The sequence below is a fragment of the Perna viridis genome, chromosome 12 (genome assembly GCF_037379345.1).
Source record: "Perna viridis isolate PV_CMFRI_1.1 ecotype Kerala chromosome 12, ASM3737934v1, whole genome shotgun sequence".
Classification (NCBI taxonomy): domain Eukaryota; kingdom Metazoa; phylum Mollusca; class Bivalvia; order Mytilida; family Mytilidae; genus Perna; species Perna viridis.
The window spans coordinates 2,626,882-2,653,082 of NC_142456.1; the positions used below are offsets into that span (position 1 = coordinate 2,626,882).

At 31.9% G+C, this 26,201-nt stretch overlaps 1 protein-coding gene across 1 annotated transcript in view; it reads left to right on the forward strand.

The window, feature by feature from the left end:
• Window positions 1-26,201, forward strand: part of LOC148600763 (uncharacterized) — a 137,668-nt gene that overhangs the window by 94,062 nt on the left and 17,405 nt on the right. The window contains exons 15-20 of the mRNA XM_088554975.1: window positions 1,719-1,870; window positions 7,152-7,362; window positions 9,221-9,334; window positions 10,428-10,489; window positions 10,908-12,081; window positions 22,745-23,488. Of these exons, the coding sequence (XP_088411101.1) occupies window positions 1,719-1,870; window positions 7,152-7,362; window positions 9,221-9,334; window positions 10,428-10,489; window positions 10,908-12,081; window positions 22,745-23,488 (2,457 nt within the window). The remainder of the gene's footprint in view (window positions 1-1,718; window positions 1,871-7,151; window positions 7,363-9,220; window positions 9,335-10,427; window positions 10,490-10,907; window positions 12,082-22,744; window positions 23,489-26,201) is intronic.

Sequence of the window (26,201 nt, forward strand, 5' to 3'; positions counted from 1 at the left end):
ATGACAGGTAAAGTTTACAAGGTAACCAAATTAAACATTTTTATTTTTCGAACAACTAAAGACCTAGACTGTCAGATTATTTAATCAATGTTTTAATTTTGTTTGAGCCTAAGTTATTTGACATACATGTGAACCTATTGTCAGTAGGTCAATTCTTATGGAATGAGAAACTTTCTATAGTTCTACGGTGGGAATGAAAAATCTTCCGCTTTCTGAACATTACAGTGACGATTGTCAAAATTATTCAGAAAACCTAATATTCAAACCCAAAAATTTGACAAAAGGTGTTAATTGCAGTCTAAACAGGTTAAGGAATGTTTTATGACAGGTAAATGATCAGCAAGGAGCAAACAGCTGAGCAGGGTTATTGATGATAATTGGATCCTAATGGATATACCTCCATTTTTATCATTTTCAGCCAATCATTTTCTGGTGATAAATTTGTACTGCAGAATTGATTGGACGAATACTGTCGATTCTGTAGAACCATATGTGAAGACAAATTAAAAATTACCATTGTAAATCCAAAATGTCAGTTTCCTCCCTTATAATTTTCTATCTTTTATTTTTGTCTCCCGGGATGCATTTGGAGGGGATATGGAAATACCAGGCTTCCGTCTTACCGTCCGTCCAGCAGGTTTCCACCCTTTTTTTTTGTAATGCTTCTGCCAAATAAGTTCGTTTTTGGTATGTAGCCTTATTATGAAGAGTTACAGATTAAATCCAACTTTGGTTATGATTGAATGATATTCACAGAAGTTACAGCCCTTGGACTTAGTGAATTTAAAGTTTTCCGCACATTTTATTGTAATGCTTTTACCAATTGATTTTATCTTTTATATATAGTCTTACTATGAAAGGTTACATATTAAGTTCAACTTTGATTATGGTTGAATGATTTTTACAGAAGTTATGGCCCTTGAGCTTAGAAAATTTCAGTGAATTTAAAGTTTGAAATATATTGTTTTATGCAGGGGACATTGGAACTCTGTTCTTTTATTTTTACATTTTCTGTAATATCAACAGTACTGTATATTTCCCAAATTTTGTTTGCAGTAATTAAAGAAATATTACTCCTTTAAAATGGTGATGGTTTAGGAAATCTGGTAGCAGCATTCTTGAATATTTTACTTCATGGTGTGCATATAACGAAAAGGGGCTTAAACTTCAATTTTCACACAACATTCTAATGCCACAGGACAGTGAAGAGTCTTTTTGAGCAAATCTAGAATAGTCAGCATGGTTTTGCAAAGAAACTTTATGCATGATGTTTTTCATAAACTTCACACATAAGTTACTTGTTACGCCACAAAAGAAAAAACACTGATGAAAAACCTCCAGATTTCAAAGCAAATTTCCAGCAGAAAAATGACTAAACTCCAGTTTTGAAGGAACCACTTTATCACATGTATGATCTAATGTAAATGACTTTAAAATTACAAATTTGTTAACTGTTTTTTTTCTTTTACATAATGATTTTTTAATTGTTCTTACTGTTAAAAAATTATTTAATTAAGTTTTGTTTTTACTGTGGAGTTCTTTAACATTCTAATTTTGTCTTACTATTGTTTCGCAACATTTAACACAAAATTACTATGTCTTTCTAAAGTTAATATTAGATATGTACAGAATGTGACTCCTGCAGATGTATTGCAATACCCTATGATGATAATGTGATTTGGTTTGATGTGTTAAAATTCATGCATTTTTTCTTTCAGATTTTACATCATGGCAGTTATTTGAACGTGGTAATAACTCCAACCCAGACAAGCTTTACTGCATTGAGGTTTTTGGACAATACAAAAAAGCTTCAAATGCTTTGAAACAGATAAAATCTACTTTAATGAGCTGTAACAGAAACGAACAAATGGTATTTATGATAGTTTGATATCTATCTCCTTGAGATTACCTCTAGTTTGCATAGGTTAAGAGAAAGAGTAGGATTGATTTTGGGATATGTGACATGTACTGATGAGACATTAGAGGCCAAAAAGGGCCCACCTCAATTCTTGTAAAGTTCTTATCCTGTGTTAGAATTTAATCTCAATCCTAGTTCAGAGCTGTATCAAAAGTTGTTTTTCATATTTATGAATGCTAGCCATTTTAGCAAGTTTTCTAAGGGACGTAACCCACCAATAATTTGACAACCTAGTTGGGGAAATGGAAAACAGGACCATTTTTCTAGGGAACTTAAACTATTTTCACTTCAGTAAGTACCTGAATGATTTGAAATAAGTTATTTAGAAGTATTCAAGTTCTTTCTTGAATTGAATATTTAAATTTGAAGTATACTGCTGTTCATTGCTCCAATATGACAGTAAACCAGTCTTTTGAATGACTAATTTGTAGAAAGTTACTCCCCTTTGATTAAAGTCTTAAAAAATGAAACAAAGCCAGGAATATGAAAATCAAAGACTGAAGTCTTCAAAGTCGCTAATCATCAAATATTCACTGTCACTGATTTTGACATACTTTCAACATCGGAAATGGTACAAATGTGACATGCTTGAAATCCGGTGACTTTCGCTAAATTCATGGTTCCCTTGATATTATTGCATACTCTTGTAACGGTTACGACCTGAATGGCTATATATATTGATATCGGTGTCCTGGTAATATATATGACCTTTATATAATTAATTGTAATGAACGCCTGTGTTTGAATTGGAAACTGGGTACATGTAATATTAAATAAATTCAATGTTAACCGATTACTTTATCTTATTATAATATAAATTCCTCTTCTAATACAAGCAAAAAACATGCATAGACATGTGTATGATATGTTTTTAAAAAGGTACATTGTAGTGATCTTTGGGTCGCTTATGATATTGAGAGGGAACCAGTTTATGAACCAGATTTAGCAGCTGGAAATGAATATTCATAAATATTGGGTCGTGCTAATGTATATGACCTATATATTCTTGTACATGTAACTAGTTTCAGTGCCTGAATCGGAAACCAGGTGATGTTCAAAGCTAACCGATCATTTCATGTAAACTTCCCGTTCTCCTTCAAGCAAGAAACACATATAGAACACACTTGTCAGATATTCAATACGTACATTTTTATCTCATATGAACCTAGAACTATAAAACTGTGGCGGTGAACACGATGAAGATCTGCTGGATTGTGTGGCGTATACATGTAACTATCCATTAATGCAAATCATATGCGAATATTAAATACAGAAATTACAAGTGCAAGAAGTCGCTAACACTATTGGTGACTTAAAAAGGACTATTAAGCTTGAATAGTGTAACTGTGCATACTTGTTGAAATTGAACCATATGTTCAAATCTGTAATAACAGTATGTGTTCAGATCTGTCTGTGAGAATAGGTGAAAGTTCTTGCTTGGGATTGCACAACACACATATTGGTCTATTTTTAGGTCTTACTCAATATGATTGAATATTAAGTGTTTATTGATATTAAACACGTTTATCTTTTAAAGTGTATTGAGGTTAGCTTATTGGGTGTTTCTGATTTTGGTAGTTGAATTGCACCTTTAATTAATGATCCTTTAGCATCAGAATACAAGTAAATTTATATTTGATATTGTTTAAGTGCTTCATTAGATGTGTGGTGTGGTTATTGTATGTTATTCATGCACCATTTAAAAAAAAATCTTTATAATTGGTTGTTCATCATTTTGGCAAGTATAGTTATGAAAATATAAGAAATATAAGACTTATATTTTAGTTAAATAATGTATATAAAGATACTCCTCCTTTCTCCGTAACATACTTATATATGTTGTATCTTAAAAACTTTAAAAGAAACTTTCTATCACTGAAATGATCCTTATGATAAGTCCTACCAAAGTCTTCTTGAGTCAAAATTATTAGACAACTCCTTGTTAAATTTTGAAATTGCTAAAATTAATAAAGACAAAATTTAACCAGGTGAGCGATTCAGACTTGACCAACTGGAACCAATGAAATTCCTTGGGGTATCCTGCATAGAACTGATGTTGGGATTTTTGATCCGTCAAAAAACGTGGCCCAACATGACTAAAAATAGAACATAGGGGTCAGACAGTATTTTTTTGCACATATCTCTGAAGTCATGTTGAGTCAAAATTGTTGGACAACATCTTGTTAAATTTATTACCCTTGAAAGGCATAATTCAACCAGGTGAGCGATTTAGGCTCCTTTTGTTTAAAACACATCAGTTTAGTATTGAATTTATGTAATATTACCCAGTTTTCGATTCAAACACAGGTGTTCGTTACAATCGATTATATAAAGGTCATATACATGTATATTATCAGGACACCGATAACCATATATATAGCCATTGCCAACTGTTTAATCTTGTTTCAGATGAATCAGATGATTTAAAGCATTCGGGTCATAAGGGTCATAACAGTTGCGAAAGAGTTTGCAACAATATCAAGGGAAAAACCAAGATTTTAGTGGAAGTCACCTGCTTTTAGAGCATGTTGCATTTGTACCATTTCATATGTTAAAAGTAAGCCAAAATCAGTCACAGTGAATATTTGATGATGCACTATATATATAAGCTATTTTAACACAATTCAGCTAAATTTTCTAATTTTACTTTATTTTCATCTACAATTTTAGTGCTACACATGCATTAACATCAATGAAACTTTTAATGAAGGCACATATTCAAGTAGAGAATTATGCAATTTTCAAATTTATTTGAAGAACTGAAGTTTTCGGGGCTGATTTTGATATTTTCTGAACATTCTCCTTTGCTTTCCTGAGATGAAATATTTTGCTAAATGTGTCAAGAAGCATTAGTTGTGTTAAACATGTTCCATTTAACATGTTTATCTGTTTTCATCAATGTTTTATAGTTATAAACAGGAAGTGATGAGCAGTAATTTTAATTGGGTAAAATTGGCTTAATTAAATTCATAAAAAGCATCTATAATGTAGGAAATCATTTTCTTAAGCAGAGTTTTGAATGGAATTGCAAATTAATTTTTCAATTTTGAACAGGTTAAAAAAAAATGAAAAAAGTGAAATGAAACAAAATTTGTAAATATGTGTGTGAAGTAGGATACTGCTAACCTCATACATCAGAGGGAAGCGTTCCACAGAATCAATGAAAAATTTAGAATATCCCACATAAATGTAAGATTTGTGGACATTTTTGAGATAAAATTACTATGTTTTCTGTATAAAATAATTATTTTTTTACTTGAAAAAAGTTGCTTGTACATATGAATCTCCAACATGACTGAAGCGACAGTGTCAATGGAGGAGAATATCCTCATGAACTGTCACAAAGGTTATCAGATATGCATATCTCTGAAATCAGTATTATGACTTAAATCCAGTTTAAACATTTAAGAAAAAAGCATTTTTAAATTATATAGGAGATTTTTATGATTACAGTTTTATTTTACATCTTGTATTCTTTGGTCATTTGACTTTTTGTGTATAGTACTATTTTCACAAGAATCAAAAACTCCAGCGCTAACAGCACTTTGATCAATTTCTACACCCTACTGAGTAACTTTCAAATTTATATAATAAGACAAGTTCAAAGTTTTTGGGGACATGTGTTTGTTACTGTATTAGCTTTTTATTATATGACCACAACACATTTTAGAGCGTATAATCTTATGAAGCAGTCATCGTCTGGAGACACATCATTTTGTGGAAGACCAGATTTTCTGAAATTTAAATATGATTTTATGATTTTACTAACCAATAAAGGAAAGTTTCTTTTACCCATGTAGAATTTTTATTATTTTTTCTTATTATTAATATTCTTTTTTTTTCGTGTTTCTTATTCTGATATAAGAAATGTATCAGCAGATTTTATGTGTATTGGACAGGGGGTCAAATTGGGCAACTTTTATTTTTGTTCCAATTTCAAAATGCATTTTTAATTTGATTTCAAATTTCAGATATCTGTTATTGTCTTTGAGTTATAAGGGATCAAAGGGGCCACACCCGAAAAAAAAACGACTTTTCATCTTTTGGTCCGATTTCAAATTTAAAAAAATTTGATTCCTCATAAAACTCCTTGCTAATTAGTTTTTCAATCCTATTTCAGAAATCACTGATTGTTTTTGCATTATAAGGGGTTAAGGGGCCACACCTGAAAAAAATTGATTTTTTTATTTTTGGTCAGATTTTGAAAAGTTTAATTGAATTTAAATTTTTTTCGATATACATGTAGTGTCCAAACCAGAATTAATTGTAAGTTCTAGTGCTTAAGTGTGTCAAAAACTAATATTGTGTCTACACTTGTTACCAGTTGTGTTCTCATTGGTGGATCCAGAGGAGAGGAGGGGCATTTATAAAATTTTCAAAGTGTTATATGTTTTATGTCAAAATCTGAAAAGTACAAAGTAAGGAAGTATATAGTTCATTAAATTTGTTGTACTGTTCATTGAATATCAAAGTTTTGCCCCATGTGATCTTACTTAAATAAAACTACAGGTATTCTTCTTTGGTATGCTTAATTTTTGAATGTGGATATCAGGTCAAATTAAGGAAATGTTTAAATGAAAATTTTTAAGTTCTTTGAACAGCTTCATTTTGTTTTGGAATCTTATTCTGTTTCAAACATTTGATCAAAATATAAACTCTGAACTATATTAAGCATGAATGACATGTCCGTATTTGCCCCAACTGTGCGGTGTTCAACAACAGCTGTCATATGAAGCTGGGACCTGTGAAGCATTTTATTCAAAAATCTTTTGAACGGTGGAAATTCCAATTATTTTACCTTGCAATCAAAGTTTTGGAGTATTTAGGAATCACCCTGTCGGTCTGCCTGTTCACCCATTCACATTTATTGTAAGCCCATCTCCTTACCTAAGGGTTTAATTGTATTGAAGGTTTGAGCATGATATGTAGATTTGGAATATAACTTTAAAGGAAAAAATCCATCTTAAAGGTTTTACACATTAATATGTCACAAATGAACTCCTTACAAACAGCTCTAGATATTTTGATGAAATATTATTGGATGCTTTGGCATCATATATGTATGTATCATGTAGAATAGATTTGCTGTTTGAGAACTTTAAAGGGAAAAGGACGCTTTACATTTTTACTCCATTTAAAGATACAAATGGAACGTTCTTTTTCGCTTTCTTATTTTTACAAACTATTTTACCAAAAATAACTTTGATTTAATCAATGCACCTTTCTACTATAGCCATCAAGAGGACAGTGGTATCTCTGTTACCTTAATAGTAACAGGGAAGAAGCCATTTCCCCTGAACTGAATGACAAATTAAATCAAGGAGCAGATGATAGAGAGCAGTTTGTAATTGGACTTTTGAAGGACAAAAAATGCATATTTGATTTTTGTGAAATGCAAGTTCTTAGTGAACAAGGAAAGCTGGTGTATGGCTTAATATATGATGGTAATGATATACTATATTAGCAAAGGTCTATGTGCTATCACTTTCCATATATCCTCCATCATCTGTTAACTTTTAACATTTTGATCAACAATATGAAAACTTCCATGACTAACTATAACTAAACTTGGCAGGAATAATGTGTGGGAGAGCAAGCACAATCAGTCTATTTTTAGGGCTGGTTTGCTCAAGCAAAATTGCTGCCATAGGTGATTTAAATATATGATTGGCCAGTTTTCAAACAAACCGTAGGTGACAGATAAAATTTAAGGTATGTTGACTTCAATGCCTTCTACTAATATTTTGTGTGACACAGGTGGCTCAAGGGGTGACTGTAGCTGCTTAAAGAGTAATCAAGGAAACAAGTATTCTAGTGGAAATCAAAAGAATGTAATCCAGAGACAAAGATCAGACAGGGAAAACAGACATACACAATGAAGAACAAATAACCAAACTAATACATGTATGTACAAAGAAATAAATCAGAAACTCAGACTCCACTAAAAACTGGGAGAATGATCCAGGTACACCAAATGGGTAAGTGTTCTCTGTTTCTCTAGAAACACCTGCCGAGTTGCTCATAAAAAGTCAAGCCTGGGGTAGAGGAAAGTGGAAGGAAAAACTGTGACATGTTGAACAAATGGATTCTTGTGGTGTATATGGGTACACCGTTAAAATCCACGAGTACATGATGATTTCAATCTTGTTGCCACATAACCCTGTTCCAGAAGCCTAATTGTAAGAAGTCTAGGGCGGTAAAAAATGTCTGCCTTTTTATGACAAGGTCTGGCATATGGTATGAATTGTGAAATGAAAACTCCATGTGCAGGTGCTTAAGGGATGTTGCCACAGATGAAAGGAAAGTTGATAATACAGAATGGAAATTCAATGTGTTTGTTGTATAGTTTGGTTAATAGTTTTCCTTTACCATCTATATCTAAGTGTCTGTAGTACCTTTTATCTTAAGTTCTTTGGGATAGATGCGTTGTATAAAGCCCTCAAAACTAGGATTGTTTAACAATAATATGTCATCTATTTAGCAGAAACTGAGAACAAAGGATAGTTCCTCCTTTTGTATTAGATTAGCTATAAAGAGTGAATAAATTGTTCAGCCAGTAGAGGAGCACAAAAATGTGTCCACCACACTAGACAAATATGTTGTCAATAAAAAATATCAGAATTTTGAAAACATCTTATTCGGTATATTTGGAAGATGAATCATGATTTGGATTAGAATTTTTTTTTTACTTAATAAATTTCATCTTTATTTTGCCTTTGTGCAATCACTTTGATTATAATGTGTGCAAGGATTTTAGGTTAGTTTCACATTAAAATTCCTGTTACCCCAATTGTTTGATTGTTTTTTACACATCACAAAAAAAAATTGCAGTTGTATAATGGTATGGCACTGATGCCATCTGTATACACTTGGTTCTTGGGCAATAGCAACATATTAGTCAGTTGGTCTTTATAAAATTTTATAACAAGGTTCCAAACCATGAAAAGAAATTTTGTATATATTCCATTCTGAAATTAGGGTCCAAAACAGAACCAAAAACAAGCATTTCATATAATTAAACTATTAAAATCCAGCAAAAAAATGTGGATGTCCATGATATAGTTTCACTATATTCTTTACCACAAAGGTTGATCAGTCAGGGTAAACATTTTTATTAAAAAAAAAGGACTTGATCAGTGCTCCAATTAATTCCTTGAAATTTTAGGGAAGAAAAGGACATCTGTGCCTATTGTCAAGTTTAAAATTTATCCCTTTTACGAACCTGCATTGATTCTATGAAATTATCAAGACAGCTTATATTAACTTTTCAAATTTGATGGAAATGATTCCCCTTTTGAACAGATACAAAAGATGCCAGAAAATATTCAATAGATGATCCACCTCCAGAAAAAAAGATATGTACTGACAAGACTGACCGCTTGCTACCTGCAGTACCTGGGAAGGCTGTAAGACAAGGTTTGTTAGAGTAATGCATGTAAGCAAAATACGATTTCTTAGTAATGCATTAATATTCAACCACAAGCAAATATTTGTATCTTCTTATCATCTTCAGTATCTTTGTTGGTTTTATTTTTGGTTTGATTTCAATTATTTTTTTTTTTGAGTCCTTATGTATATCCCTGCTTGTGCTTTTTAATCATATTCAGAAATCATATCACCTCACTAGGATGCAAAGGGGGTTGTTTAATCATTAAACACAAAATTTAATCCTAAAAATGACATAATATTTGTTTTCACTCCTTTCACCCTCTCTTTCCCTCTGCAACATTCAGTACTTTCTCACCAATCAAAATATATTAATATTTTTTTATGATGTGAAGTTTACTTACTTATTAATATATACAATAAATTGTTCAAAGCAAAGAGCTATAAATATTTAAAATTATTTTGATCCTTTTATTGGCACTTTTCCAATTTACATTTAAAAATAAAATTTTTGGCAATTACAAAAAGTAAATTAAATAGACTATTTCTTTTACTCCGGTAAAGTAGATGACTGTAACGACTGTTACGATCATTCCATGGTGGAGGATGGAGATTCTGGTCAGAATAGTTTTCTTTAATAAAATTGTCTATTCAAGTTTTTCAACAAAATAAATCTGACAAATTGTCAGTCATTCATCAATGCTTGATATTTAATGCAGGAAGCATATGGGTAAAATGTATGATTAATGAGAAATTACAAGGTAAAAATATTGACCGAATGAGTGTAACAAAGAATCTTCTTTCTCTAAGGATGACTGTAACATGTTGCAAGATATGTCCATAACACGAGTAACAAAAATGTTCTGGGATGAGTGTTGTACTTTACCATAATGACAAACGTGGAATTGCTATAGATTTCACTTAATTTAATTATGTTAAATTGATATACTTAATAAATTCATTCCAAATGGCTGCTACTACAAGCGGTATTTTGTACAAAATACTGAAAAAATTAAACCTGTTGAACGAAGGATTCGGCGATTCATCTTTGAAGAATATCCTGATCTTTTCATGGAACAAAAATCCTAAATGTTTATATATATATTTTTTAACTTACTTTTAGAAACTGAAGAAGGAAAAGCTATGATGGCAAGCTTGGAAAATGAAGATGAAGATGAAGAAATGGTAAGAAATAATTTGTTTTAAAAACCAAAACCATCCAATTGAACAGACTGATTAATTTCAAATAAAAGTGTTTATTGGAAATGGCAATTTACTATTTGATCTCTTCAACTGAGGAGTATTGTGTAATTTTAAATAGAATTAAATTTTGATAGCTATATACTGTCAGGTCACACGTATACCTACAATTTTGCCATTACTTAACATATTAAAACATGCATTTCCACAATATCACATGAATTTTTTTAAGGGTGCACCCATTGTGAATCTTCGAAAATAAGAATTGCATAACCATTTCATTAAGAGATTAGGAATGCTTCACAAAATGTTACTATTGAAATCCACATATTTACTTTAACATATTTTTACTTGCTGTTTAGTTTGTTGGTACATAATCAATTGAGTGTATTCACATTTACAGGCTATTATAAGATCAGTCACTTGTGAAGTCAGTCCTGCTTATATTAATGAGGCTGAAAAGATGGTAGAAGGTATGAAAGGATCTAGTCAGTTGGTTGTTGAAAAAAAAAATGGTAAAATTCATTTTAGTGGATCACTCAATGAAGTTATGAAAGCTGAGAAACTTCTCAAGATGATTGAAAAAAACGTAGATGAGAAGAAAAAGCAGAAAGAAGAAGAAATCCCTAAAACTGTGAAAAATGAATATGAAATGTCTGAAGATGAATATGCTGCACTTCTTCACTTCTCCACTGGTGAGTCCTGGTTCAATCAAATTCAAACGTATAAATGGACAGATGGAAAAATGATTTACACTACTCACTATAATAGCAACGATATACTGAGTTGTGTCCGAGCAAAAATTCATTCAATAAGACTAATGTCAGAAACAGATATTGTTTTAACTAAGAAACTTTCAGATGATGAACTTAAATCCGCTTACTCTGACTTACAGGGCTTTGAGTCATGCAGTTGTTTTCTATCAGCAGACAAGAGTCGTATCATTATAAAAGGTCAGAACTATCAGAAAGCTCAAGAATGGAAGCATAAAATTGAAGTAAAACTAGGGATGAAGAAAGTTGTAAATAATCGACGGGGAAGAGTATTTGCCAGTAATGATCCAGATTATTCAGAGGACAAGAAAAAATCAGATTTGAGCAAAAGTATGTCAGATGGTCGACCTCAGTCATTTCAATTTGGCAATTCTGCATTACATAGAGATACATCTGTAAAGAAATTCACTACTAAAGAGGGTTTGACTGTTTTTGTGTATGAAGGTGATATTTTACGCTTAAACGTTGATTGCATTGTTAATGCAGCCAATGAAGATTTACAGCATGGTGGTGGTGTGGCTTTTTTCATTTCACAAGCAGCTGGATATTTACTAACACAAGAGAGCAATGACTTTGTGAGAAGATGTGGTCCATTAAGGGTTGGCACCTGTTGTTCCACAACTGCTGGAAATTTGACCAATTATCACTGTGTTATACATGCAATTGGTCCGAGATGGAATGAATATAGAAGTTCTGCAGCAAAATATGACTGTCTCCTTGACTTGAAAAAAACAGTTATATCGGCAATTGAGCAAGCTGCAAAGCACAACCATACATCAATAGCTATACCAGCAATCAGCTCAGGTATTATTGTATAACCTTCAACTATATCCCCTATTTTTAAGTTTTTGATCCTTCCTGATCAAAATACTTAATGTCACCAGTTCCCTACTGTTTCTGAACACTACTGAAAAATATAGTACAAATATAATTCCTTTTATATCATTCAATACCCCTTTTTATATCCAGTAAATATGTTTCTGGAAATTATTTAGCTCAATAATATTCTATTGATTCTGCAAATAAAATTAAGATCTAATCTTCAAATCATCTGAAGGTTTCAGGAATTCCTTTTTGGCCATGAAAGATATTTAGTAATAAATTTGTATTTAGGTAATTTATATAATTAGTTCTTGCAGTAATGTTTCTAGAAGTATAAAATGTGTTGAGCATGTTCCAATTATCACATTAATCAGTAAAAATCTCCATCCTTTCATTGATATTTTACCAATTAATAAACAGGAAGTGAATAGCGTGATTTTAACCAAGCAAATTTGGTGAAAAAATTCAAATTGATAAAAGTCTTCTTTTCTTTTTAATCTATTTTAAAAAAAAATGTTCATCAAGGAAATGTTTTTTTTTGTTTTTTTTTTGTTTTTTTTTAAGTTGAAGTTTTAATTACAATAATTTTAATTTTAGTGTAGGTTTGTTTGTTGGGGTTTAACGTCCAAGCAGCAATATTTCAGCTATATTCAGATGATGAACATGAAATTGATGATAAAATGAACATGAAACTGATGATAAAATGAACATGAAATGATGATGAAATGAAAAAGGGATCAGACACAAGGACAATGGGGTCGAGAAATTTTGATTGCTGCTGGACATAGGGAGAGATGGGTGGGGTCAGGCAATTTGGCCTCCTGTGGCGGAGCCCTATGGTTCCTACTCCGGGAGAATACCACAGTAGGGTTCTTTAACGTGCGAGGAATGTGGCATCTTTCCCAACACGGTGCACCACTATGTTTTGCGGCCAGATTTTTCGTATTATAGCCTGACAACCCCAGCATGTAACACGCCAGGGATATCCCCATTCCACCGCCTGGGGCACACATCCCAGTTGCTCTGTGGGCTAGGGTTCTGAGCACTATTTAGTCGCCTTTTACGACAAGCTTAGCGCTGCTGCAGGCCTATTCTTTTAACACCCGGGCCTGCACAGGGCTATTTTTTTTTTTTTTTTTTTTTTTTTTAGTGTAGGATAAATACACTGTTAGTATAGTTATTGAATGTAAATGCAAATTAACGTGTACAGGTTTAAATATTTGGGAAAAAGTGAAATCGAACAAAATTTGTAAATGTGTGAAGTTTGAATCTGTTCAAAGAGGGGGCCTTACCTTCTCTTGGTAAACCTGCCATTGCATTCATTTTATACATATCAGACAAGGTATTGTTTGAATTTGGAATTATTTTGGAATTATGAAAATGACTAAAAATAGATTTGTAAAATTAATCCTTTTGCTGGCATGGCTAAGAGGTAAGGTTAGTAGGATAACAAAAGTCAAAAATCTTACTAACCCCTAGTAGTCGTACGGCATGATTAAGCCCCTTATTAGGGGTAAGTTTTATAAAAATTTTGTTACTTATTTTCTTAAATCCAAAATAATTCCAAATCCAAATAATACTTTGTTATTAGGAAAAACGGTTCTAAATATGAAAATTGCAATGTATGGTCACAGTTTTAATTTACATAATGTATTCTTTGAAATTTTGTTCATGCTACAATTTTCAAAAGAATAAAAAACCTCCAGTGCTAGCACCACTTTGATTTGTGGTATGGCTGTCCATCCCTTACTTCTGTCCATACTTCCTACCTTTATGCAGTGATTGATCCATCTCTTATCTTTTACTTTTACACCACTCAATGGAATTTGATGAAACTTTTGAATCTTTATTACATTTTCTCATTTTCTCATTTTGCACCTATTCTAGATTTTTATAAGATTCAATTAGGTGGTTTCACATAGCAAATCATAGATGTATTCATTTGTGAATATGGGGACATAATACTTTTAATAGATAGATTTTCCTTTTTTTCTCAAAGATGACCTTGAATGGACATACCTGTACTGTAAAATTTTAAGATAAAAATATAGGTCACCGAACTTAAATTCAAGATAATTTTTTACAGCATTTAATGTAGATTCTGAATGAAATTTTCACAGTTGCCCTTAATATTACAAATATGGTTAATGAAATTTCTTAAAAAGTTGTATAATGAACACTTACTGGACATTATTTTATATTTCAAAAGGAAAACTAGGGGTCACCAAACTTTTTCTCTTGTAATATTAAAAGAACTAAAATTCCCAGAACATTTTCCCACTAATCATTCAACCTTGAAAAAGGGTTTATGAAATTAATGTATATGTGATTTTACCATATGCATTATAGGTTTATGTCAAAAAATCTTTTAAAATAATTTAAAGACAATGTTTTGGCATCTTTTCATACACTAATTGCTAATTGAAAATACATACTTTTGTATGATATTGCAAGATATCAGAAAAGAATGTACAGTGTAGTAGGTTTGATCTACCTTAATCAAACTCACAGAATCTTTATAACATTGGGCTCTTCCTTGTTCAGATTTTGATACAAATCATTAGCGGGTTTCATATAACAAAAGAATAATCAAGGGAACCAAGATTATAGTGGACATCCAAGCAATGTAATCGAGGGACAAAGACCAGACATGGGGAAACAGACATACACAAAGAAGAACACAAAAGTAACGTATTTAATTTCATGAAGGACTTAAATTAAATGTCTTTCCAACCCAGAATAAGATCTAGAATTGGGCATATGCATGAGATATGAACTTAGCATATAAAAATAGGAAATGTGGCATGTCTGCCAATGAGATAGTCATCAACAAAATGCCAAGCAATGAACAATGTAACTTCTACGGGTCACCACAGGGTCTTCAATGATGGACAAACCCCCATGCCATAAAGAAAGCTGTAAAAGGCCACAAAATATATGATGTGAAACTACTCTTAAAGGACAAAAATAGTCTTAATCTATACAAAAAATGTTAAACAAATAAAAATGAACATTAAAAACAACAACTGAACTACAGGTTCCTAGTTGAAGACAGTCACATGAAGTATTTAGTATGTGGCAGGTTAAACATGTTTGTGAACACTCACTCCCCTAAACCTTGGACAATGGGAAAATACAACAATAAAACAAGCTATGTTCATGTTAATAATTAATTTAAATGCCCCTTACAGTACCCCAAAAGACACCATTTATCTTGACACATATCATGGTTCATTGAACTTCAATGTAAAATTACTTTCTTTTTTCTGGAAATCTTGTTTTAAGAACATTTATTTATTTAGGGAAATTTTTTGGTATGCTTTGTTAAAACTAAAATTTAAGCACAGTGAAAAATTAACTGGCTACTTTCCCTCTTTAACCACAAAGAAGCATACACTAAAATTTCCTGATATAAGATATAAATGGGAATTTTTTTTTGGAGTGAGGATGCATTAAAATTTATAATAAGATGTAGAAAAAAATGAAAAGAATATGCATGGTTTAATATTTGTTGCATTACTTTTTAGCTCACCTTGCCATAGGCCATGTGAGCTATTGCCATTACTTGGCGTCCGTCATCGTCGTCGTTGTTGTTAACAATTTCTTCGAACATCTTCTCCTCTGAATAGATTTGCATGAAACTTAAAATGAATGTTCCTTTGAGTATCCTGCACAAAATAACTGTTTGGGTTTTTGATCGGTATTAAAAACATGGCCACCATTACTAAAAATATAACATAGGGGTCAGTCGGCAGATTTTTGCATATATCTCCAAAACCATTAGGTTTAGCCAAATTCTGAAAGAAATATTCAGCATGATGAGATCTATCTGTGGTCAAATTTTGGTGAAAATCTGTTGACCCATGTTGGAGTTATTGCCCTTTTTAGACATTTTTTTTGCTGTTTTTGATGTTATTACTTTCAAAAATCTTCTCCTCAAATACTACTTTACAGAATTCAATGAAAATTGGTATTTTTGTTTTTAGGGTATCCTTAACAAAATGGCTCTTTGGATTTTTGATTGGTTAAAAAACATTGCGGCCTTTACTAAAAATAGAACATAGGGGTCGTACAGTAGTTTTTGCATATATCTCCAAAGCAGTTAGGTTTTGCTAATATCTTTCAATTGAAATTTCCTTATTGTAAGGCCTACAAAAGTCTCCAGGAATCATAGTTGTCAGATGACTCCATACAAGAGTTATTGCCCTTGAAAGGCCAAAAATTATGTTTTTTGCAGTTTTCAGTCAATATCTTGAAAACTATAATAGATAGAATGAAACTTTTTATTGATGAAATGATTCTCATAATAAGTCTTACCAAAGTCTTCATGGAGTCAAAATAGTTGAACAACTTCTTGTTAGAGTTATTGCCCTTGAAAGGCAAAAAATTAACCAGGTGAGCGATTCAGGCTCCTAGGAGCCTCTTGTTTAGCTCACTTAATCATTACCATTTTTATAAGGGGGTATACTTTAAATTTATGTTGACAATGCCTTCGGCAATATAAGCATGACCGCCATGTCCTTTTATAGAACAAGGGTAATGTCACTTATTACAAGGTACCTCTCAAAATTATGATGGATAGAGAAAAATTGAGATGTCTTTCCTTTTTGGAGGTTGTGACTTTGGGTTGAAGTTGTTAAATATCCATCAGAGTTAATTGAAGCTTTTTATATGAAAAAAATTTGGTATGGCACTGTTGTGGTCCATATAACCGCCATCGTTGGCAGACATGTACTTAATATGGTATTTTATATTGAATAATGTGTTATGCAAAAGACATTTGATCACTGGTGTATGTAAATATTTATTTCTAAAAGCTGTATTGCTTTTGAATAAAGAAATTATTATACTTTGAGAATTTACAGATTAAGTTTGACATTGGTTATGGTTGAATGATTTTTACAGCTGTTACGACCCTTGGACTTAGAAAATTTAAAGTTTTAAAGTTTTCTGCACTTTTTAGCTCACCTGGACGAAGGCCATGTGAGCTTTTGCCATCACTTGGCATCTGTTGTCGTCCGTCATCGTTGTTAACAATTTTTCAAAACTCTTCTCCTCTGAAACTACTTGACCAATTGGAACCAAACTTGGTATGAATGTTCCTTTGGGTATCCTACATAGAACTGGTGTGGGGATTTTTGATCCGTCCAAAAGCATGGCCACCACTACTAAAAATAGAACATAGGGGCCAGACAGTTGTTTTTTACATATATCTCCAAAAAGGTTAGGTTTAGCCCATTTGAAAAGGGTTAAAAGTGTTCAGCATGATGAGAGCTACCTGCAGTCAAATTTTCATTTTAATCTATTAAGTCATGTTGGAGTTTTTTGCTATTTTTAATGTTATTTCTTTCAAAAATCTTCTCCTCTGACACTATTTTACCAATTGAAACAAAACTTGGTATAAGTGTTCCTTGATGTATACTGCATAGAATTGGAGTGAGGTGTTTTGATCCGTCAAAAAACATGGCCAATGTTACTAAAAATAGAACATAAGGGTCAGACAGTAGTATTTCGCATTTATCTCCAAAACTGTTAGATTTAGTCAAATTCTTTCAATAGCTGAAGTGATCCTTATTTTTAGGACTACAAAAGTCTTCAGGCATAAAATTTGTCGGACGCTTTCTTATAAGATGTTTTTTTTTTACAGTTTTCAGCCAATGTCTTGAAAACTATGATAGATTTAGACTTTCATTTATTGAAATGATCCTTATGATAAATCCTACCAAAGATTTTTATAGAGTCAAAATTGTTGGACAACTTCTTGTTTAATGTATTGCCCTTGAAAGACAAAATTCAACCAGGTGAGCGATTCAGGCTCCTGAGAGCCTTTTATTTTTTTACACGGGGGACATTAAGACACTTTTTTTTTATTCAATGAGATTTAAGAACTACAATTTTACATTTTCAACTTTGAAAATCTTCTCCTCTGAAACTGTGACGTGGATTTAAACAAAACTTAGCGTGAATGTTCTGTAGAACATTTTTAACGATCCATATATGGGGATTTTCTATCTTGCGAAAGACATGGTCTCCATTACTAAATATAGATCATATTGGTCAAATAAAGTTATGGGTCTTGAAAAAGATTTTTTTCCTGAATTTTATTGTAACCAAACATGACATGAATGTTTGTTATGATATCCTTAACAATCTGTGCATGGGGATTTTTGATTTGTTGAAAAACATGGCCCGTTACTAAGAATTGAGGATTGATGAAAAGAGCTTGAAAACCAATAGGTTTAGCAAAATTGATCAGCATGGTGTGATGGACCTATGCCAGAAGTTGGGATGTTGGAGTTATTGTCCTTGAAGAGCAAAAAATTACTACCAGAAATTTATTTTATAATATGGAAATAGGGTGAATAACTAAGATGCTCTTTGTAGATTAAATGATTCTTGTAATAATTCAAGCTCTCTAGAGCCTCTAGTTATTTTTTTGTATGGTTTTGAAATATGATGTTGTTTCCATAATGAATTGCAAGTCCCTATGCTTAAGTGTGTCATAAACTAATAATGTGTCCTCACTTGCCCAAACTGTTCAAGGTTGACCATTGCAGCCTATCATGCTGTACTCTGCAGAGCCTTTTTAGCAGTTTATATGCAACTGCAAAAAAGGGTGGTTGAATATTATGTAATGATTCTGTCATCATTTTTACCTGCTTCACCAAAAGCAGAAGCATGTCTAGGAGTAAGATTGTTTGTGTGTCTGTGTGTCCATCCTTCCTTAACTCAATAAGATATCAGCTTGTCATCACAACTCCTCTGAAACTACGCAACAGAAAATCCTGAAACTTCGTAGCAATGACATATGCAGTGTAACATATTTTCAGGAAATTTTGATTCTCTAATTCTTATAGGAGTTTTATCCTCTTTTGAACATAGAAATTTACTGTTATTCATCATGTATCAGCTTTTTATTGCAACTTTTCTGAAACTACCCAACAAAATTTGGTATGTAGCAAAAACACCGTGTTGTTGTGCATATTATCTCAAAATTTTGGGGGGAATTATGTTCCATAGTTTAGTATATTCGTCCTTATCACAATTTTTATTGCATTTTCCTTAGCAACTATAAACCACAGCTGCAGTGTGACCTGCAGGTTCAAGCATTGATAGGTCTAGCTTTCATTTATGTCGTGAATTAAATGTTTTGAAATTTTGATATATTGTTACTTGCTATTAGAGAAAGTTTGCTTTTCAAAAAGAAGTCACTTGCTCCAATCATTCTTCTAAAAAGGGGCCAAAAGTATTAAAATAAATGTTTAAAATATTTAAAAGGAATGTTGAAGGTTAATTTCCCATTCAATTTTGACAATTCTTTTTTAAATTTGTTTCTTATTAAATTTTGTGTCATGATTAATTAATTGATTTAAAATAGCATTTAATATTTTCAGTCTTTAGGGGCCTAAGTGGGGCCCATCCTAAAAATCAACTTTATTTTTTTTATACGACAGCAGAAAATTTGTGGTGGTACTGCGAAAGTACTTTAATTCGTGGATACCAATTTTCGTGGATTAGGGAAGAAACAGAAGTTCATGGATTTTGAATTCATGGTCTTCAGGTTTTTAGTATACAACATCAATGAAAATTTCCTTTTTGTTGGGACTAAATTTTTGGGGTTTGCCCTAACCACGAAACCACGAGAATTGGTACCCAACAAGCAATAGTACTTTCACAGTATAATGATATCATGCTGTTGTCCTCTTAGTCTGTAGACATTTCTATGTATATTCAATAACTTGAGAATAAGTTATAGATCTTTAGGAAATTATACCACAAGGTGCCATACCACAAAAGGAAGCCTGGGATTGATTTTGGGTGTTGTGACAAACTGTTTTGGGGACAAAAAGAGGCCAGGAACAGGCATTGTCATGATGTGCGTTCAATAACTTTTATATAGTGTACAGATCCATATGACATTATTCCACAAGGTACCATACCATAAAGGAGGCCTGACAAAAAAGGGCCAGAAGCCCGTAACAGGCATCTTTTTAAATTTTTTTCCACAATCTGTAATTTCTAAAGTATTTAGTTTAGTTCCATGTTATTTAAACAACTTTTACTCCCAACAAAATATGATGATTAATTTGGTTGGAAGTAACAACAAATGATCCAATCAGAAATAGTTGACCTCTATAATGTAACCTTTTATCAGCACTTATTGTTCATTTCTATGCCTTACACGAATTAAACAGTCATTAACTTTCCATATTCAAGTTGTCCACAAAGTAATTTGATGTATAGCTAGGAAATAAAACCCTTTGAGGTTATAAATATAGTCCCCAATCCAAAAAGCAAAACATAAAATAAAGGAGGTTGCTGAATACCAATAGATAAAGCTGTCTTCACATTTCATGCAGGGGTAGAGCCAAGTATTGACAGAAAATTGGCCAGTTACTGATAAAGAAAGGGGTTCTAGGTTATTATTTTTTTTTCATTTTTTACCATGTTCTCTACAAATATAAAAACAAAAAGGTCATCCATGCCCTGAAAAGATCCTGATGTGTCTGTCACTATTTTGTGAAATTTAGAACAACATGGAGCATTTACAAAAATGGATTTTCCTTTGTATTAGACTGTTATTGTACATACTGTTATTTATGGCAACAGTTGACATTCCTACCTCATATCCCTCTTAGTAATGAAAAACGCTAAATCAATTGAACTGAAAAATGTCAGCTAGATTGAAAATAAATTGTGTACTGATCTTTATCTTAACAGATTTTTAATAAGGCTATTGCCTCATAAACTCAGAAGTAGATGAGAAATATTCAAATAAAGATAGAACATTGCATAGACCCTGGCATAGTAATTTTGATAGCGCAATTTCCCCAGGAATGGTGTCAGTCTATGTTATTGCTATTTGATAACCATTCTATTTGGCTATTAGGCCATGTGTTTTAAGAAACTATATGTCATTTCAAAACTATAGTATCTAAGATTATGTGTGCTAATAGAGCTGTAGGTGTTAAAGGGACTTAAAAGTGCATGATTAGTCAACAGACTTGATTCTTATAGAATTAGGTATTGATGTTAATGTAGGTATCTCTGGAACTAGGTGCCCAGAAACTAAGCAATTTAAGAACATGTATATAGGTGTCCTTGCAACAGTTGTAGTACTTGAACTATAAAATAACTGTAGGTAGATAAAAGGTACATGTACCAAAGGGCAGGATTGATTTCAACAATTATCATGCTCCAGTTTGAATTTACAGATGGTTTCAACCTAGAATTTGCAAACTTGAATTTTGAACTGAAAATTAGGAAACTGAAATAGATCAGCTAATAGTGTGTTGTTCTATAATGCAGGATTTCAGAGAGTTTTTTGCTCATTCATCTAGGTGTTCCAAAATCAACATTATGCAAACTGACACACTTAAGTTTTGTGTGATGTTTTAAGATATATTGAATGTCATTCATAATGAGAATGGTGAATATAAATTGAATGAAGAGTTCAATGTTAGCATTTATATATAACAACAACAACAATAAAATCTTTTAATTTGACCCATTAAAAATTTAAAGACAATCAATATAAATTGATTCAGTACATGTGTACTTTAATTCAATCAGTATTGGAACATTTCTTATGTTTTTGAGTAACAAGGAGTCGAAGGGCTAAAAAAAGTTATTTTTTTGGAAGACTGTATTGTTAAAAAATTTTCATCTGACCTAAGTTATAAAATTACAATTAGAACCTAACCTATTAATAATTCCATCATTGAAATTCTTATTTACTATATTGTTTCCATTCTTTCTAGCTGTATAAAATGTAAGAGAGTAATAAAAAGAATTAAAAATAAATCATCCAAAAAAAAGCATTAAGTACAGTTCTGTGTAAGAATCAGGCAATGGGTGGCACATCATTTTTCTCAATCTTTTTTTATTCAATATATTCAAGACATCTAGTCAACAATCAAAAAGCTATTCAAATTTATCCTGTGACATAGATACTATCTACTAGTTATATAGGGAAAAAGTGCAGGAAAATTTTCCTGCCATTTTTCCACAGTGCATTTCAACTAAATTTGACCTATCAATATCTTAAAAAGGCAAACTTTACCAACACTTTTATATAGTAAATTTTGGAGGTTCTGACGTATAACTACTTCATACAATAAAATCTCTGTGTGTTTTTTCTTCATGTGCCACATTTTATTCACATTTAGCCTGATTTTTAGATGGAAAAGTACTTAAACATGTATACGTTTAATTAAAAGTTAAAAACTCTATTTGAAACCTTTTAAATCATTTAATCATTTAAACCATTAAAAAAAGGAATTAATGTGTTATAGTTCAGTTACTGTTTTACACATGCATACACTGTTTATTTTCCCAAAAAAATAAATAATGATATTTGATCAAATTTATTTGAAAAATCATCTTTTGTCTTCCTTAAAAATCTGTATTGTGGCTGATAGTGTTTTACAACCCCTTGACCACACCTGAGGCAATGCAGGTAATTTATGACCCCTTATTAGTTAAATTAGGGTTTAATTTAAAATGCTGACCCAGGCTCATTCAAATTATGCTCAGCATTTATCAGTGTATGCTCTAAGTTTGCACTATATATCCATGTCCAAGATAGTTGGAAAATTTTCATTAAGTTGTTTTTTTTTTTTATATTTTTACCTTTTGGTTGTAGGTATATTTGGAGTTCCAAAAGAGTTTTGTGCCCAGGAATATGTCCGTGCAACTGTAGAGTACAGCAAGGCATCATATGCAAAATGCTCTGTAAACGAAGTTCATTTTGTAGATAAGGATAAGGGAATGGCTAATCTGGTTCTGAAGGCTTTTGAAGATTTTTTCTATACAGGTTCATCAAGTGGAAGCAGGGGTTTTCAGAGAAGTTTGAGTGATCAAAGCAATTCTAGTGAACAAGCTTCAGGGTCTACAGAAACTTGGCATCCTCCAAGTGTAGGTGAAGAAAATGCCAAATCGAACAAGACCGCCAGACAAGACAGAATTTTGAGCAATCAGTTCATGTTTGATGTTAGTGATAAAATAAAAGTAATAATCAAGCAGGGTGACATCAGTAAATGCACGGCTAAAGTCATTGTTTGTCCTCAAGATGAAAAACTGCAAGGTTATGGTAGGATAGCTAAGGCAATCCATGCTTCAGCCTCAACTGTGTACAGAGATGTAAATGCTTCTGCACTTAAAAATGGTTCTTTAAAAGTTGGTGATGTTTTTCCACTGAGATCTGCTGAGGGAGTGCATTGGGAATATGTCTATCATGCTGTGGCCCCACATTGGGGTCTAAATGCCACCAGGGATCCAAAGTTATATGAGACTCAGTTAAAGACTATAGTTCACAACATCCTTAAAGAAACTGAAAATTGTCCTCAGCTGAATTCAATAGCAATTCCTTTAATTGGTGTAAGTGTAGGTAAGTGAACTCTTTTTTAATAAACTACATTTATTTTATTTTAGTTTGTTCATCCATTTGATCATATGTATATTTGTTCCATTGTCATTATTTGTGCAATTTTTTCCAGCTTTCTTTTGATAACTATAATAATTAGAGGTACTTTATACATAATGATGAGCTCATCTTGTGTTTTCATCTCTGAAACCATTGATCCTATGAAACTCATTTTTTGCCAGAAATCACACTTTTGGATATATTTATATGTAGTTTCAAAACTGTGCATCTAATTATTAAAATTTCTAAGCATAATACCTTTTAATACAAGATGAAATACTTTTTTTGTGACATTGTAGTAAAGATAAAGAAGATCTTAAACTGATATCATGACACTGGCGATTACAGGGAAATTGTAAATTTTTATTTGACCGCAATTAGATCCTTTGTTTTCACAAATTTTTCTTTCACAAAGTTCAGATTGGGATTGATTTTGGGGAAATGACCTAAACTGATTGGAATTTAGAGCTGGAAAGAGTCAGACATGGGTTTTCCTTGTTTCCCAACAAAAGCATGAGTATAGTATATTTGCTTCTATGCAACTTTACCATTTAGTTTCAAAGGTCTTGATTGATTTCCCTTACTTTTTATATGTCCACAAAAATTATGCTGTCATGTAGTGGTATCATGCTGTCATTGTTGTCCATTGACACTTCCAAGTCCTCTCAATAACTTGGGTATTAATGTATAGGTCTTTATACTACAAAGTGCCATACAACAACAGGAAGTCTGGGGTTGTTACTTGAACTGTTTTTGGAAATAGGAAGCAAAAAAAGGGCCAGAAACAGGTATTTTCTTTATGTGGGTTCAAGAACTTGAGTATAAATGTAAAGGTCTGTATGAAATTATACCACCAGGTGCCATACCACAAAAAGGAGGCCTGGGATAATATTTGGAGGCTATGACTTAAACCATTAAGGGAAGAGACCAATAAAAATCATGTTCCTGATATAATCTGGACAATAATGTGACTTCAAGTGAATGGATCTCTTTGATATAACAAGGTGCTATATGCTACCAAAGAAAGACCTTGAAAGATTTTTAGGGTTATGACCATAACTATTTTGAAATAAGGGGCCAAAAAAGGGCAAACCAAAAAGGACTTTTTGTATTTAGACAATAGCTTGGGTAAATGTGAATGGATCTGTTGTAAATTTTACTACAAAGTGTCATTTCACAAAAAAGAGAGGTTGTATTAAATTTGGGGATTGTGACTTGAACTGCAAAAGATTGGAGGCTTAAAAGGGGGCCAGAAATAAAAAAAATAAAGTTTAGACAATGACTTAAGTAAAATTGATTGGATCTTAATGAAATTTTGCCAAATGGTGCTACACTACCAAAGGAAGGTTAGGATTAATTGGGGTTGTGACTTGAACCATTTAGGAATAAGGGGCCCAAGAAAAGGTCGGAAACAAGCATTTTCTTGATGTCCCGACAATAATTTGAGAACTTCTTGAAATTATACAGCAAGTTGTCATACACATGATACATGTACAGTGAAAGGAAGATAAGGATTGATTTGGGGGTATATTACATTTACTGATTAGGATTTAGAGGCCAAAAAGAGGCCACATCATTCTTGGTCAAACTCATATCTAGTGTCAAACATTTAACTTCAATTCAGCTGTTGTGTCCATAATGGTTGAAATTTAAACATTTTCAAATCTGTATCAATAATGTGTGTTAATTATGTTAGAACATTCGTCTATGAGATAAGATAAAAATACATGCATTAAATTGAATATAAGTGTAGTATACTAAATAATTGTTGTGTATTGTGTGGCAAGAAATTTAATGATTTTCAATTTCTACAACCAGCTAAGTCGATTAACAAATTTATATAATTAAGAAAGGATAAATTTATTTTAGTTTTTGGGGACTTACATTTGATAATAATAATAATAATAATAATAATAATAATAATAATAAAATCTTTATTTCAAAAGGATTACACAGTTTGTTTACAAGCTAATCTTCCCTGAGGCCCTCACACACAAAAACTATATCTACTAGAAATTAAAAATAAACAACGCAACACAAAAACAAAAGCTGATTTGACAATACCAAATCGCTTTAAGATAATACAATATAGAACATTAAAAAAACAGTGTAAGTAGCAACAATTTTCTCTTTTAAGATACTCTATTCAAAAGTGTTAAAGTACTTCTTAAGATTGATTTTGAATGAGTTGTCAGTGGCTTGATTACGTAAATGTTTGGGTAACTTATTCCACAAGACAGACCCAGAATATATCAAAATGAATGTCTGAAAAGTTTAGTTTTAATTTTTGTGATTATCAAGTTTCCTTGTTCAGCATTTCTTAGTGAATAAGGTTTGTTTCTTATAGTTAAACTTTTCTGATGTGTAACTTGGTGCTTCCCCATTGAGAGATTTATAGATTAATAGGTATTTGTGATATTTAATCCTTGTTTCTACTTTCATGATTCCTAATTGTTTGAACAAGGGTTCTGATTGAGAAAAAGCTTCAGTATCTAGAATGAGGCGGATGGCCCATTTTTGGAATTGAAGAATTTTGTCTAATCCTTTAGAACCACAGCCACTCCATACAATACAACGGTAGTCAATAAGTGGAAGAATGTACCCATTATAGAAAGTTTTTCTTGTTTCAACATTCAGATACCCGGTATTTCTTAATCTTTGCTAGGAGATACAATCT